Source organism: Muntiacus reevesi, chromosome 13 (genome assembly GCF_963930625.1).
Source record: "Muntiacus reevesi chromosome 13, mMunRee1.1, whole genome shotgun sequence".
NCBI lineage: Eukaryota > Metazoa > Chordata > Mammalia > Artiodactyla > Cervidae > Muntiacus > Muntiacus reevesi.
Window position 1 is genome coordinate 12323818 of NC_089261.1, and position 16229 is coordinate 12340046.

Genomic DNA, 16229 nt, shown 5'->3' on the forward strand with positions numbered 1-16229 from the left:
TCCACTGGATGTTGGCAATTTGATCTCTGGTTCCTCTGCCTTTTCTAAAACCAGCTTGAACATCTGGAAATTCTCGGTTCATGTATTGCTGAAGTCTGGCTTGGAGAATTTTGAGCATTACTTTACTATCGTGAGAGATGAGTGCAATTGTGCAGTAGTTTGAGCATTCTTTGGGATTGCCTTTCTTAGGGATTGGCATGAAAACTGACCTTTTCCAGTCCTGTGACCACTGCTGAGTTTTCCAAATTTGCTGGCATATTGAGTGCAACACTTTCACAGCATCATCTTTCAGGATTTGAAATAGCTCAACTGGTATTCCACCACATCCACTAGCTTTGTTCATAGTGATACTTTCTAAGGCCCACTTGACTTCACATTCCAGGATGTCTGGCTCTAGGTCAGTGATCACACCATTGTGATTATCTGGGTCATGAAGATCGTTTTTGGACAGTTCATCTGTGTATTCTTGCCACCTCTTCTTAATATCTTCTGCTTCTGTTAGGTCCATACCATTTCTGTCCTTTATTGAACACATCTTTGCCTGAAATGTTCCCTTGATAACTCTAATTTTTTGAAGAGATCTCTACTCTTTCCCATTCTGTTGTTTTCCTCTATTTCTTTGCATTGATCACTGAGGAAGGCTTTCTTATCTCTCCTGGCTATTCTTTGGAACTCTGCATTCAAATGGGAATATCTTTCCTTTTCTCCTTTGCTTTTCGCTTCTCTTCTTCTCACAGCTATTTGTAAGGCTGCCTCAGACAACCATTTTGCCTTTTTGCATGTCTTTTCCATGGGGATGGTCTTGATCCCTGTCTCCTGTACAATGTCACAAACCTCCATACATAGTTCATCAGGCTCTCTGTCTATCAGATCTAGTCCCTTAAATCTATTTCTCACTTCCACTGTATAGTCATAAGGAATTTGATTTAGGTCATACCTGAATGGTCTAGTGGTTTTCCCTACTTTCTTCACTTTAAGTCTGAATTTGGCAATAAGGAGTTCATGATCTGAGCCACAGTCAGCTCCTGGTCTTGTTTTTGCTGACTGTATAGAGCTTCTCCATCTTTGGTTGAAAAGAATATAATCAATCTGACTTTGGTGTTGACCATCTGATGATGTCCATGTGTAGAGTCTTCTCTTGTGTTGTTGGAAGAGGGTGTTTGCTATGACCAGTGCGTTTTCTTGGCAAAACTCTATTAGCCTTTGCCCTGCTTTATTCTGTACTCCAAGGCCAGATTTGCCTGTTACTCCAGGTGTTTCTTGACTTCCTCCTTCTGTATTCCACTCCTCTATAATGAAAAGGACATCTTTTTTGGGTGTTAGTTCTAAAAGGTCTTGTAGGTCTTCATAGAACCGTTCAACTTCAGCTTCTTCAGCATTACTGGTTGGGGCATAGGCTTGGATTACCATGATATTGAATGGTTTGCCTTGGAAATGAACAGAGATCATTCTGTCATTTTTGAGATTGCATCCAAGTACTGGATTTCGAACTCTTTTGTTGACCATGATGGCTACTCCATTTCTTCTAAGGGATTCCTGCCCACGGTAGTAGATATAATGGTCATCAGAGTTAAATTTACCCATTCCAGTCCATTTTAGTTTGCTGATTCCTAGAATGTCAACACTCACTTGCCATCTCCTGTTTGACCACTTTCAATTTGCCTTGATTCATGAACCTAACATTTCAGGTTCCTATACAATATTGCTCTTTACAGCATCGGACCTTGCTTCTATCACCAGTCACATCCATAACTGGGTATTGTTTTTGCCTTGGCTCCATCCCTTCATTCTTTCTGGAGTTATTTCTCCACTGATCTCCATTAGCATATTGGGCACCTACCGACATGTGGAGTTCCTCTTTCAGTATCCTATCATTTTGCCTTCTCATGCTGTTCATGGGGTTCTCATGGCAAGAATACTGAAGTGGTTTGCCATTCCCTTCTCCAGCGGGCCACATTCTGTCAGACCTCTCCACCATGACCCGTCCGTCTTGGGTGGCCCCACACGCATGGCTTAGTTTCACTGAGTTAGACACGACTGTGGTCCTGTGATCAGATTGGCTGGTTTTCTGTGATTATGGTTTTAGTGTGTCTGCCCTCTGATGCCCTCTGGCAACACCTACCGTCTTACCTGGGTTTCTCTTACCTTGGACGTGGGGTATCTCTTCACGGCTGCTCCAGCAAAGTGCAGCCCTGCTCCTTACCTTGGCGGAGGGGTATCTTCTCACGGCCGCCCCTCCTGACCTTGAACGTGGAGTAGTTCCTCTCAGACCTATTGCGGCCCGCAGCAGCCGCTCCTTGGAACTGGGGTTGCTCCTCTCGGCTGCAGCCCCTGCCCTCGGGCGTGGGGAAGCTCCTCTCGGCCGCGCTCCTGAGCTGTCGCAGCCTGACGCTCTCGGTTGCTACCCCTGACCCTGGGCGAGAGGTAACCTCATGGCCACGCTTGTGCGCGGTCCGGCGCAGCCGGCGCGCTTCTATTAATAGACTTACCTAAAGCAAGGAAGCAAGGAAGCAAGGAAGTGGTGATCCCCTAGGACCGAACTTCAAATTTGTCTGACATGGGAACCCCCAAACTTAATCACCATGCAGTGGGCTCATGTTTTCCCGTTCAGATTCAGAGATAAGGGCCCAGAAAATTAAGTGAATTTGCCCAGGGCTATAGCCGTGGCCAGTAGCCAGTAGAGAGTTATTCATTATAAACCTAACCAGCAGCTTGGAAGTCTGTCCCGCGGAGCGCATTCCGTCCCAACCTCAGACACTAATCAGAGTCCTCTGTCTCCAAGGCCCAGGGTAACACTGGAGCCTGCGGTCACAGAGCCATCTCCACTGATGAGATTCAGTCTGTTAGTACTGCCAGTGTTCACGGCTCCACTTCCAGCCCAGGAATCTTCTGCAAGCCGGAAGCCATCCAGGGAACACGGGTTCTCAAAAAGGACGAGAGGACTGAGTAATCCTTCAAAAATGGCCATCGCGGGACCTTCTCTTGCGAAAGAGTTGACCACAACTGAGTGACTAAACAACAACAACTGCTTGCTAATCTTGCTTTTTAAGGACAGCGATCTGGTCTCAGACTCATCTTGCCTGGGTCCCAGTATCTAGCTGGAATGAAGTAACATCAGGAGGTAGACATTGTTATCTTCTGTTTAATGAGTTGAAACAGATTTTCCAGTTACAGCAGAGATATAAAAGTTTCCTTTTTAATGAGAAGTACTTAAGAATGAAAGTGTACTTAAAGAAAATAACTGAGTTGATAATAGCACAGCCTGGTCTAGAGATCTGATAGAAATCACAAAGCTGACATTCCAGCGAGAGGGATTTGGGTGCCACAGAGTTGGAACCAGCTGGCGTGAAGGTATCTCTTGTTACCCATCACTACAGCATCAGGCTGCCCTGTGCTCCCCGTGTCATCATCAGTTACATGCTGTGTCTTTGTAATTTGCTGATAATACCTGTCTCTTGAGAAACCTGTATGCGGGTCAAGAAGCAACAGTCAGAACCCTCTATGGAAAAACTGACTGGTTCAGAATTGAGAAGAGAGTACCACAAGGCTGTTGTCACCCTGTTTATTTCACTTATATGCAGAGCACATCATGGGAAATGTCAGGCTGGATGAATCACAAGCTAGAATCAAGATTGCCAGGAGAAATATCAATAACCTCAGATATGCAGATGATACCACTCTAATGGCAGAAAGTGTTGATATCTGGCAGAAAACAACAAAATTCTGTAAAGCAATTATCCTTCAATTAAAAAATAAATTAATTTTTAAAAACTTAAAAAAGAAAGTGAAGAGGAACTAAAGTGCCTCTTGATGAGGGTGAAGGAGGAGTGAAAAAGCCAGCTTAAAACTCAACATTAAAAAAACTAAGATCATGGCATCTGGTCCCATCACTTCATGGCAGATAGAAGGGGAAAAGGTGGAAGCAGTGACAGATTTCCTCTTCTTGGGCTCTAAAATCACTGCAGATTGTACTCCAGCCATGAAATTAGAAGACCATTGCTTCTTGGCAGGAAAGCTTTGACAAATCTAGACAGTGTGTTAAAAAGCAAAGATGTTACTTTGCCAACAGAAGTCTGTATAGTCAAGGCTATGGTTTTTCCAGCAGTCATGTATGGATGTGAGAGCTAGACAGTAAAGAAGGCAGAGCATCAAAGAATTGATGTTTTCGAACTGTGGTGCTGGAGAAGACTCTTGAGAGTCCCTTGAACGACACGGAGATCAAACCAGTCAATCCTAAAGGAAATCAACTCTGAATATTCATTGAAAAGACTGATGCTGAAGCTGAAGCTCCAGTACTTTGACCACCTGATGTGAAGAGTTGACTCATTGGAAAAGACCCTGATGCTGAGTAAGATTGAAGGCAGAAGAAGAAGAGGACAGCAGAGGATGAGCTAGTTGGATGGCTTCACTGATTCAGTGGACATGAACTCTGGCAACCTCCGGGAGATGGTGAGGGCCAGGGAAGCCAGGCATATTGCAGCCCATGGGGGTCTTGAACAGTCGGACATGACTTGACAACTGAATAACAGCAGCACCCACAAAAGTTTCCAAAGCATGTGAGCGTTTGACTCCAAAATAGAAAAGCCGAGAGGTGATTCAGAGCTTACCCTGAAATGATTTAGTCTGTCTCCCTCACCTGCTGTTTTTTTTTTTTTTTTTTTTTGCACTCGGCCTGTGGGATCTTAGTTCCCTGACCACTTATCAAACCCAGGCCCCTGGCTATGAGAGCACTGAGTCCTGAACACTGGACTGCCAAGGAGTTCCTAAGAGTTAGTTAGTATATAAATGGCATTCCTTAAAATGAGATGCCCCTCATACCCACCCACACCCAGACATGCACAGACACTCTGTCTGTCTCTCTCAAGTTTGTTTTTTCACATCCTTTGACTTCTCCATAGACTAGGGCTGGATTTGAGGGTACTTGTAGGTGTTGGATTTTCTTCTCCTTTTTCTCCCCAGGGGGAAACATACCCAAACCTTTTTTTTTTTTAAACTCCAAACTGTTCCGAGAGGGAAAGTAATACAACATCCCACAAGCCCATTTGAATGAAAACGAGGTATAATTTGCATGATAAAGATATATTTCCATTTATAAAATTCAGCAGCAGAATTAATGACAAATAAAGGGATGATCCGATTAAAGTCCCCCCTCCATTAACAGAAGTGCTTTACTCTTGGGGCAGGAATCTTAAAAGGAGAGGCTGGTGTTGGAAGCGATTTAAATATTAAGGTTGGTGGCATTAAAAAGGACATGAAGTGATCACATTAGAATTCAAGGAAAAGAAATTCTCCAGTGATTTTTGTCATCAGAAGTCAGATGTGTTTCCCCCAGTCCCAGTTCCACTGACTTTTTCTTGTTCACCCAAATGAGCTGTCAGGAACTGATGGGCATCATCATAATCAAAGAAAACAAGTTTGCCCTTTAAAGCAAAAGAGGTAATTTGGCTGAAAGCAAATTGGGAACATTTTCTTCAACACTGCATTCCATGCTGCACTCTAAAGAATTCGACCATTCTGATTTATGCTTGAGAGCTTTGGGGGGTGATGGGGAGACATGCCTTCATGAAACACTTTGTTCACATCCATCCTGTGTGGCTGGAGGGAGGGGGTGCAGATATCCTTCATCCCTAGAGAGGCTGAGGAAGCTCCATGGATATCCCTAAAATGTTATTTTCAGGAAAAGCTTGAAGCAACTCACAAGATTGTTTGAGGAGCAGAAAGCGGGTGGGAATCAAAGAGATGCAAGATGGAGCACCCCCCTTTCAGTCCAGTGGTTAAGACTCCGAGCTCCAAGTGCAGGGGACACGTGTTCAAAATCGGGTCGGATCCCACATGCTGCACGGCATGAAGCCAAAAAAAAAGAAAAACCAGAGAGAGAGAGGATTGAACAGATACCTCCTGTTCAGCAAAGCAAAGAGTAAGCAGAGAGAAGCTGAGGGAGTCCAAGAAACAAGAAACACCTCAAGGGCCAAAGAACAGGAAGAAAGGCAGCCATATTAGGTGCTAGGCAACTGACAACACAACTTCATCCCGCCTTCCATAGTTACTGAACTTTCACATGTGTCTGTTCCATACCCTGAACTAGGTAATAAATTCTGGGAGGACAGGAAATACCTTACATCTTTTTTAATATCCCTGGGGGCTCAATAAATACCCAAATGGGTGACCCCTTGGACGATCTTTCTTGTTGGGGGCAGCAGCAGATGTAAGCAGACCACTTAAAGAACACTTTAATCATCAAACAAGCAACATCAAGGCCCCTGCTCAGTGGCAGAGAGGCTGCTGAGAAGGACACAGGCTGGGAGCTCTCAAGGGTGAACACAGATAACTGGGTGGTACGTTGGATGTGGGAGAGGAGGCAGAGTTCGGGTGACACTTGGGTTTCTGGCTTGAGCAATATGGGTGGCAGAATTGCTGACCATCCAGACAAGGGGTACTGGATAGACAAGGTGAGGAGTGGAGACGTGGTGGGGTCTATCTTCGACACGGTATGTTGGGAGGTCCAGCCGATCCCGGCCATCTGGATCTCCAGGGAGGGGCAGGGTGGTGGGAGATGCAGACTGGGAAACCACTGAAGTCTTGAGCTTAGGATTTCGTTTTCCCCCAGAAAATAATACTTGTTATTTATTGAGCACTCACAATGTCCAGGATCTGTGCCAGAAACTTCCCCTGTGATGATACCTGTCTAATGACTGAGGAAGCCCAGGCTTAGTGGGATTAAATAGCCAGCCCAGGGTCCCACAGCCAGGATATGAAACTCACGTGGGGTTGCTGCAAAGCTTAGTACTCTTAGCCATCCAGCCATATAGGCACCACCAATGACTGATTTCTGACTGCTACCACAGGTATTTTTTTTTTCCTGAAAGTCTTTTAAGCTTTTAATTTTGTAGTAATTATAGATTTACAGAAAAGTAGCAAAGATAATACAGAGAATTCCCCTGTAACCTTCGTTCAGCTCCCCCAGATGTTAATATCTTACATAACCATGGTTTGTCAAAACTAAGAAATTAAAATTGATACAATGCTAGGAACTAAACTATCAACTTTATTTGCCTATCATCAGTTTTCCTACTAATGTCCTTCTTGTGATCCAGGAGCCACTTCAGTATACTCTGTTGCACCTAGCAAAACAGTTTTTCTTTTTTTAAAAAAGTATTTATTCATTTGGCTGTATGAGGTCTTGGTTGTGACACACAGGGTCTTCATCATGGCACTCTGGCTTCTCTCTAGCTGTGGCGTGGGCTGAGTTGCCCCCTTGGCATGTGGGATCTTAATTCCCTGACCAGGGATTAAACCTGAGTCCCCTGCATTGGAGTGCGGATTTTTAACCACTGGACCACCAGGGAAGTCCCTGAAACAGTATTTTTTTTTTTAATATAATTTTAAAGATTGACATATACTTGACCTACAATATATTTGTCAGTTTCAGACCTATGGGACAGTGGTCCAGTTTCATATATATACATACACATACATATATACACATACAACTTTTAAGATTTTTTTTCCATTATAAGTTATTACAAGATATTGAATATAGTTCCCTGTGCTGTACAGTAAATCCTTTTTGTTTAACTATTTTACATACAGTGGTGTGGATCTATAAATTCCATACTCCTAATTTATCCCCACACCCACCTCCTTCCCCTGTGATAAACGGAAGTTTGTTTTCTATGTCTATGAGTCTGTTTCTGTAGCAAAACAGTTTTCTAAGTTGTGCTTTGAAGTCATCGATCATCCCCACCCCGATTTCTAAAATACATTCTTAAAAGCCAGTGCAGATACACTGTGCTTGGCCTAGTGCTGTTTGCTCTCAGCACGATTATATGCTCTCTTCTGCTCTGTCTCTGGCTGTCCACCCCTGCTGGCTGCATTGCCCAGGCTCCCTGGTCAGCTGGTTTCCCCCTGGATTTAGTCAAGAGGAGGTGCTGGTGTTAGATTGGAGGACTTGACGAAGGGAGGAACCAGATTTCCACCTCTTCTCTCTGCTTTGGGTTGCATTTCCAGCAGAGGCCACAGCTCCACTGGGGCTACAGTGACTCCTGGGCAGGAAATGGCTGTGGCTCCAGCTTCCTCCCGGGGACCCAGATCCCCAGACCCGCCCCTCCTCCTCCTCCTCTGTGGCTTTTGGCCATTGACAATTGCTGGGTGGCTTCCTCTTCCCCTGGTTGGCCACTCAGCTCTTCCATCACCCATGTCACGGGTGTGTGTGCTCAGTCATATCTGACTCTTTCCAACCCCACGGACTGTAGCCCGCCAGGCTCTTCTGTCCATGGGATTCTCCAGGCAAGAATACTGGAGTGGGCTGCCATGCCCTTCTCCAGGGGATCTTCCTGACCCAGGTATCTGACCCACGTCTCCTGCTTTGGTAGGCGAATCCTTTACCACTGAGCCACCTGGTAAGCCAGGGTGTGTTTAAACACTTAGAATGGTGTCTGTATTCCTGCTTGGCCCCTGCCTGACACACGTGCCTGAGACCCACCTCCTCATTTGGTCCCCTTACCCTTGGGGCCCTGACACTGTCACGGAGCTAAAAACTACTTTCCGTGAGAGGTTCTGGGTCAAAGATGCAAAACATCTAAGGCGATCTCTCCGCGTCAATAGTTTACAGCTGCTGTGGCCACGCCAGCCATCCCGATGTCAGTGTGACCCTGCTGACTGCCTTCTCCTTGCTTTTTCAGGGTGGCCAGACATAATCAAAGCAAGAGGCCCGAGGAGCCTACCCAAGTCTCAATCTCTCAGGGCGTGTAGAGGCGAAGCTCATAAAATGGCTCTGGACGTCCGCGCCGTGGCCCCCCTCTACCAAGGTCCTGACATCAACAAAATAAGGCTGATAGCCCAGACAACCAAAAAATCCACCACCCCACCTAAAGCCCTGACCCCCGCCAAGACCAAACTCACCACCATTGAGACCAAGAGGATCATGTCCGTCCTGGACGAGACCATGCACAAGGTGGAGCTGGTGAGCCTGCTGTCCCACGCGGCTTCCGAGTCCAAGATTTCGGAGGGGATGCAGGGGCCGGACGTCACCAAGGCAGTGAGGGAACACGAAGACCTCTGCCAGGTCCTCCTGGACCGAGTCAGTTACCTGCAGGAGGAAGAAAGGAAACTGCAGGAGGCGGAAGAGTTCGAGGACGAAGCATGGTTCCGAGAGCGCCTCTTCGCCATGGACGAGCAGAAATCCCAGCTCCCGCAGCTGATGCAGGAGATCAAAGAATCCACCAAGAACGTCGTGAGACTCCTGCTCAGTAACCCCCAGGCCGCCAGCCTATTGCAAGCGCAGACCCTGGGCAGGAGCGAGGAAGCCCAGTGTTTTATCGATAGCCTGGTAGAACTCCGAGGTTTCCTATTTGAAAAGTTACTCACCAGTCCCATGGAAGCCAGAGACAAGATCCAGTTCATCCAGGACATCACCCGACGGAATCGGAGGCACCAAGAGATCATCGACACCCTGGAAAATGAACTGGCTGCCTGTGTGAGGAACAGGAATGCGGAGGTATGAATACACGGTACTGGTCAAATTACAGCGGGAGCCCCGGGGGAGAGGCCCCACGTCTTTTGGCAATTGAGGTTTCTTCCCTCCGCGGTTTAAATAGTTGTTTTTATTCATTTGCTCCACAAATATTGTTTTGAGCACTCACCAGGTGCAGGTCTTACAAATGATGAGTCCACATGGTCCCAGCCTTATGGAGTTCATGAGAGCTTCCGGAAGGCAGGTCTTAAAGAGCTGATTTAATTACAGTCTTGAGAAGTACAAGGAAGGGTTAAGTACAGGGTGCTATAAGAGAGTGTTATAGGAGGCCTGAACTTGGAACTCAGAGACATGGAAGCCATGACTTGAAGAATGAGAGGGTGTAAACCAGGCGGGTGAAATAGAGAGGGACCTTCCAGGCCAGGGCTGGATAATAAATATTTAAGACTTTGCTGACAGATCACCTTTGAGGCCTATTCAAGGAATGTGATCTTTGTCCTGAGGGCAGTTGGGAGGGATGGAAGCTCTAGAAGAATTTTTAAGAGGGGAAAAGATAACATGTTCCCAACCTAATAACCATCTGGGTACACCTACTGTTATTTTATTTTAAAAATTATTTTTGTTCATCTCTTTATTTATTTTTGGTGGCCTGAGCTTGGTCTTCGTTGCTGCCTGCGGGCTTTGTCTGATTGCGGCGAGCCAGGGCTCCTCTCTATTTGTGGTGTGCCAGCTTCTCATTGTGGTGGCTTCTCTTGTGAAGAACAAACTCCAGAGCATAGGCTGGGAAGCCGTGGCACTCGGGCTCAGCTGCCCCACAGCATGTTTGATCCCACACCAGGGATCAAACACATGTCCCCTGCATTGGCAGGCCGATTCTTCACCACTGGACCACCAGGGAAGTCCTATGTGTTATTTTTTTACATACGTTTTCTCACCAACATCTTACAAAGTCCCTGGAGGTGATGTATAAGTGTAGGTTTAGCTGCTAAAACAAAGAGACCCCAAATAATAGTCACTTAGTCAAGCTGGAGATGGATTTCTGTTTAACATGGAAGTTCTGCTTCGTAAACTTGTCAGGGGCCCAAGTTCCTTCTGGCTGGCTTCCCTGACATCCCCCACGTGAGACTTCAAACCGTGGACCCAAGAAGCTGTTTCATCTTCCCCCAGTATGTTGTCATTGGTCCAGCCAGCAGGAAAGAGGAAAGCAGAGAAGGGGACTTTGACCTGCTCTTTGGGCCACCAACTAGAAGCAGCATTCATACAGTTCTTAGTCAGTGCTAGAGATGCTGGGAAAGTGGTCTGTAGCTGGGGCCAGGCTCCCAGCAAAACATTTTGCTCTACAGCCTTGCCAGGGAGAGCAGGTCCTGGGGGACAGCTGCCACCTTTTCATCGCCCTGTGATAGATGAGAGACCAAGGCCACTCTCCCTCCCTGCTGCACTGGTTTCCTGACTTGGTCCTGTTCGGCATTCACTAGGGCTTGTTGATGACTACTTGTGTGATGATTTGATTGGGGTCTGGGTCTCCCACAAGAGGACAGGGACCTCATCTCTCTCAGTCCCCCGCTGTGTCCCCAGCAGACCTGGCATGAAAAGCAGACATGCTAATTATTTGGTGAGTGGAGAGATGACAGGCTCCCAGGAGTTCAGTCAGAGGAGGTCACTCAGAGGTTGGAGGGGTGTGACTTAGAGACAAGGACAAGACCCCGCCCTGCCAAGTGTCTTTGCTGATCTCATTCAGGTGGTGGAGAACAACTTGGGGCTGCCAAGTTGGACAGCTCTGGGTGGGCAAACTTCACTTCTGCCAGGTGGGCAGATTTCATCAGGTCATTGGCTCTCAGTGTAAAATGAGGGGGTGACACCAATAAGGCAGGTTTCAGGGGTCCACACGAGAAACTCTGACTCCTCATAGTACCGCCTGCCTTCAAACCCAGCACCTGAAGATTGAAGACTTGCCCACAGGATTGGCTTGCCTCAAACCCCTTCCCCAACCCCACCTGCCACTCCCTGAGTCCAGGAAGTGAGCTCAGACCCACCGCGACCCCACTGCCAGCCGCCCCCCAGCCCAAGGCTGCCGGCCTGAGCCAGCCACAGCACCGGCGTGTTCAGAGGGCAACCCTAGTGCTTGTGATCAGCCTTTGGAGAACTTACGGAACAGCCCCAACTCCCCCACCCCCAACCCTAATTCCTGTTTCAGGACCCACTGAGGGCAGGAGCCAAGTTAGGCCCTCAAGGGGAGAGCCGGGTGGCATTCCCTATGCAGGGTGTTTATCTCACACCTTCATTCATCACACCAGGTATCTCTGCCAACTGGGTACTTCCCATTGTGCCTCAGGCAGGAGCATGGAGCTGTCTCAGGCACGCTGAGCCCTTGGCTCATGCCAGGAAATAGAGGGTGGTGGCCACAGACATGGGCTCCAGATGGGACAGACCCGGCTTCAAATTCCAGTTAAGCTGCGCAACCCCAGACAGACTCATCCAGACCCGGCTTCAAATTCCAGTTAAGGTGCGCAACCCCAGACAGACTCATCCCCTCCATTTTCCCGTCTCTAGGCAGGCGGCCCCATCTTCATCCAGGGCCGGGGGTAGGATTGGGAGACATAATAATGCCCACCCACCTCTGAGAGCTGCAGGCACGCCAGCCTCCCCTGCCACGGTGACCCATGGCCGCGGGGGGCACCCTTGAGAGTCTCTGCTCTTTCCGGCCCAGGTGGAGAAGGAGAACTTTGTGATCCAAGAGCTGAAAAACCACCTGCACCAGGTGCTCAAGTTCTCGGAGAACAGCCTCCAGCGCACCAAGCAGGAGGCGGAGAAGCAGCAGAAGGCGGACTTCCGGGCCTCGCAGGCCAGGGTGGCCAAGATCCAGCAGGAGATCCTGGTGCTGCAGTCGCAGTTCCACAACCTGGTCATGGAGAACCGGGAGGCGGAGCAGGCGCTGAGGAAGGTGCCCTGGGGAAGCGGGACGGTGGGGGCAGTGGGGCCACCAGGGCAGGAGGGGGCAGAGCGAGGAGCAGGTGCCCAGCAGAGGAGCCGCGAGGGGACTGGGGGCAGAGACATGGGGTCCCACTACATGCCAGTTCTGTGACCTTGAGCAAGCTCCCACGCTCCTCTGAGATCTGCAAAGAGGATGACACCCACCCCGCCCCCCCATCCTGCAAAGGAAATGAAGGCACACGGAAACCTCTGGCAAATCCCTCAGCTCCCTCCAAGCCTTAGTTTCCACATCTTGAAGACGATCGTGACTGAATAGGCCGTAATGAGTTATTACGAGAACTAGGTGCTCAATAAGTATCCTTTCTTCATCCGCCTTCTCCCTCATCTCAGCCAGGACCCAGGCCCCGCAGGCACCCAGTTTGCTGTGGACTCCCTTTCCTTATTACAACTCTTTCGGGAATCTGCTGGAAGCCCTGGGCCTCTCCCCCATGAACAGGCATCTGCGCACGGGCGTGGGCAATGCTGGGGTCACAGGCGCCCTGAAGCCAGCCTGTGCGTGGTGCGCAAGCTAAGAGCTGTTGCACTGGAAGGACTGTGTGTTTAGTCACTCAGTCGTGTCTGACTCTTTGCAACCCCAGGGACTGTAGCCCGCCAGGCTCCTCTGTCCATGGGCTTCTCCAGGCAAGAATACTGGAGAATACTCTCCGTTTTATTCTCCAGGGAATCTTCCCAACCCAGGGTTCCAACCCGGGTCTCCTAAGTTACAGGCAGATTCTTTACCATCTGAGCTACCAGGGAAGCCCGTAAGAACTAAGGAGCCGATTTTTTAAAACTGAGGTGAAATTCACGTAACAAAAAAATATAACCATTTTATTCAGTGGCACTTAGTATTCACAGCGTTGTACAACCACAACCTCTCTCCAGTTCCAAAACACTTTCATCGCCTCCAAACAAACCTTGTACTCATTAAGCAGTTTCTCACTCACTCCCCTTCCCCCAACCCCTGGAAACAACTAATCTACTTTCTGTCTCCATGGATTTGCCTATTCTGGACTCGTCATGTAAGTGGAATCATAAAATATGTATTCTTTCTAGCATCTCCTTTTCAAGGCCCGCCCCCATAGCATCTGCCAACACTTCACTCCTTTTTATGGCAGAATAACATTGCAGAATTCCAAAGAATACAAGGAGAGCTAAGAAAGCCTTCCTCAATGATCAGTGCAAAGAAATAGAGGAAAACAATAGAATGGGAAAGACTAGAGATCTCTTCAAGAAAATTAGAGATACCAAGGGAACATTTCATGCAAAGATGGGCTCAATATGGACAGAAATGGTATGGAACTAACAGAAGCAGAAGATATAAGAAGAGGTGGCAAGAATACATAGAAGAACTGTACAAAAAAGATCTTCACAACCCAGATGATCATGATGGTGTGATCACTCACCTAGAGCCAGACATCCTGGAATGTGAAGTCAAGTGGGCCTTAGGAAGCATCACTATGAACAAAACTAGTGGAGGTGATGGAATTCCAGTTGAGCTATTTCAAATCCTAAAAGATGATGCTGTGAAAGTGCTGCACTCAATATGCCAGCAAATTTGGAAAACTCAGCGTGGTCACAGGACTGGAAAAGGTCAGTTTTCATTCCAATCCAATCACTACCGCACAATTGCACTCATCTCACATGCTAGCAAAGTAATGCTCAAAATTCTCCAAGCCAGGCTTCAACAGTATGTGAACTGTGAACTTCCAGATGTTCAAGCTGGTTTTAGAAAAGGCAGAAGAACCAGAGATCAAATTGCCAACATCCGCTGGATCATCAAAAAAGCAAAAGAGTCCCAGAAAAACATCTATTTCTGCTTCATTGACTATGCCAAAGCCTTTGACTGTGTGAATCACAACAAACTGTGGAAAATTCTGAAAGAGATGGGAATACCAGACCACCTGACCTGCCTCTTGAGAAATCTGTATGCAGGTCAGAAAGCCACAGTTAGAACTGGATACGGAACAACAGACTGGTTCCAAATAGGGAAAGGAGTACATCAAGGCTGTATGTTGTTACCCTGCATGTTTAATTTATATGCAGAGTACATCATGAGAAACGCTGGGCTGGAAGAAGCACAAGCTGGAATCAAGATTGCCGGGAGAAATATCAATGACCTCAGATATGCAGATGACACCACCCTTATGGCACAAAGTGAAGAACTAAAGAGCCTCTTGATGAAAGTGAAAGAGGAGAGTAAAAAGCTGGCTTAAAGCTCAACTTCAGAAAACTAAGGTCATGGCATCTGGTCCCATCACTTCATGGCAAATAGAAGGGGAGACAGTGGAAGCAGTGTCAGACTTTATTTTTTGGGGCTCCAAAATCACTGCAGATGGTGATTGCAGCCATGAAATTAAAAGACGCTTACTCCTTGGCAGTAAAGTTATGACCAACCTAGACAGCATGTTAAAAAGCAGAGACATTACTTTGCCAACAAATGTCCGTCTAGTCAAGGCTATGGTTTTTCCAGTAGTCATGTATGGATGTGAGAGTTGGACTATAAAGAAAGCTGAGTGCTGAAGAATTGATGCTTTTGAACTGTGGTGTTGGAGAAGACTCTTGAGAGTCCCTTGGACTGCAAGGAGATTCAACCAGTCTATCCTAAAGGAGATCAGTTCTGATTGTTCACTGGAAGGACTGATATTGAAGCTGAAACTCCAATACTCTGGGCACCTGATGTGAAGAACTGACTCACTGGAAAAGAACCTGATGCTGGGAAAGATTGAAGGTGGGAGAAGGGGATGACAGAGGACAAAATGGTTAGATGGCATCACCGACTCAATGGAGATGAGTTTGAGTAAACTCCCATCTCTTTTGAAATTATCCACAGTTTGTTGTGATCCACACAGTCAAAGGCTTTGGCATAGTCAATAAAGCAGAAATAGATGTTTTTCTGAAACTCTCTTGCTTTTTCAATGATCCAGCGGATGTTGGCAATGAGTTTGAGTTTGAGTTGGGGATGGACGAGGAGGCTTGACATGCTGCAGTCCATGGTGTTGCAAAGAGTTGGACACAACTGAGTGACTGAACTGAACTAAACATTCCATTGTATGTACAGGAACTGATCTTTTAAAGACAAAATTAGAGCACATTCCTCTGCTGTATCTAAATCCATGCAACAGCGAGTATCCCCTCCCCCTTACACTAGAAACCAAACTCCTTCAGCTGCAGACCCTCCCTCTGTGACATAGCTTCTCACTCTGAACTCACCGGGACCATGCTCCCCCGCGGCCATGCCATCCCAGCCACATAGGCTCAGGTGCCTATTCTTTAAACATCACAAGATTGTTCCCACCTCAGGGCCTTTGCACCAGCTGCTCCATCTGCCTAGAATGTTCTGGAGCCAGACAGCTGGCTCAAATCCAAGCTCTAACCACCCATCAGCTCCGTGATCTTGGGTCCAGTGAGTCAGTACTCCTGATCTTCCATGCCCTCATCTGTGAAATGGAGAACCTACCTTGTGGTGTGGATTCGAGTAGGCGAGTAGGCGAGGCATGACACAGTGCCTGCTGACGCAGAGCAGACTCGGTGCCGCTCATTGTTACTTTCAGTCCATCAAACAATGACTAAGTGAATTTTTTTTTTTTTTCAGAAAAAATATAAAGTGGAAACAGAAATTGAGAACTGGATCCAGAAATATGATTCGGAGATGAGTGAAAAGCAGGTATTTGTCTGCCTAATTCTGTCTCAAGTGTGTTTCCCAAGATCCTCTAGGAATCGGGGTGAGAGGGCAGGGGAAGAGAAGCCCTCGGATGGTCCATGGTCTACACCTAGTTCTGGGCCT

The 16229-nt window shown here is 47.4% G+C and overlaps 1 protein-coding gene across 3 annotated transcripts in view; it reads left to right on the forward strand.

The window, feature by feature from the left end:
* Window positions 1-16229, forward strand: part of IQCD (IQ motif containing D) — a 43237-nt gene that overhangs the window by 25132 nt on the left and 1876 nt on the right. For all 3 annotated transcript variants that reach the window (XM_065903965.1, XM_065903966.1, XM_065903967.1), the window contains 3 exons: window positions 8682-9496; window positions 12180-12413; window positions 16038-16109. In XM_065903965.1, coding sequence (XP_065760037.1) covers window positions 8768-9496; window positions 12180-12413; window positions 16038-16109 — 1035 coding nt within the window. In that variant the 5' untranslated portion in view covers window positions 8682-8767. The remainder of the gene's footprint in view (window positions 1-8681; window positions 9497-12179; window positions 12414-16037; window positions 16110-16229) is intronic.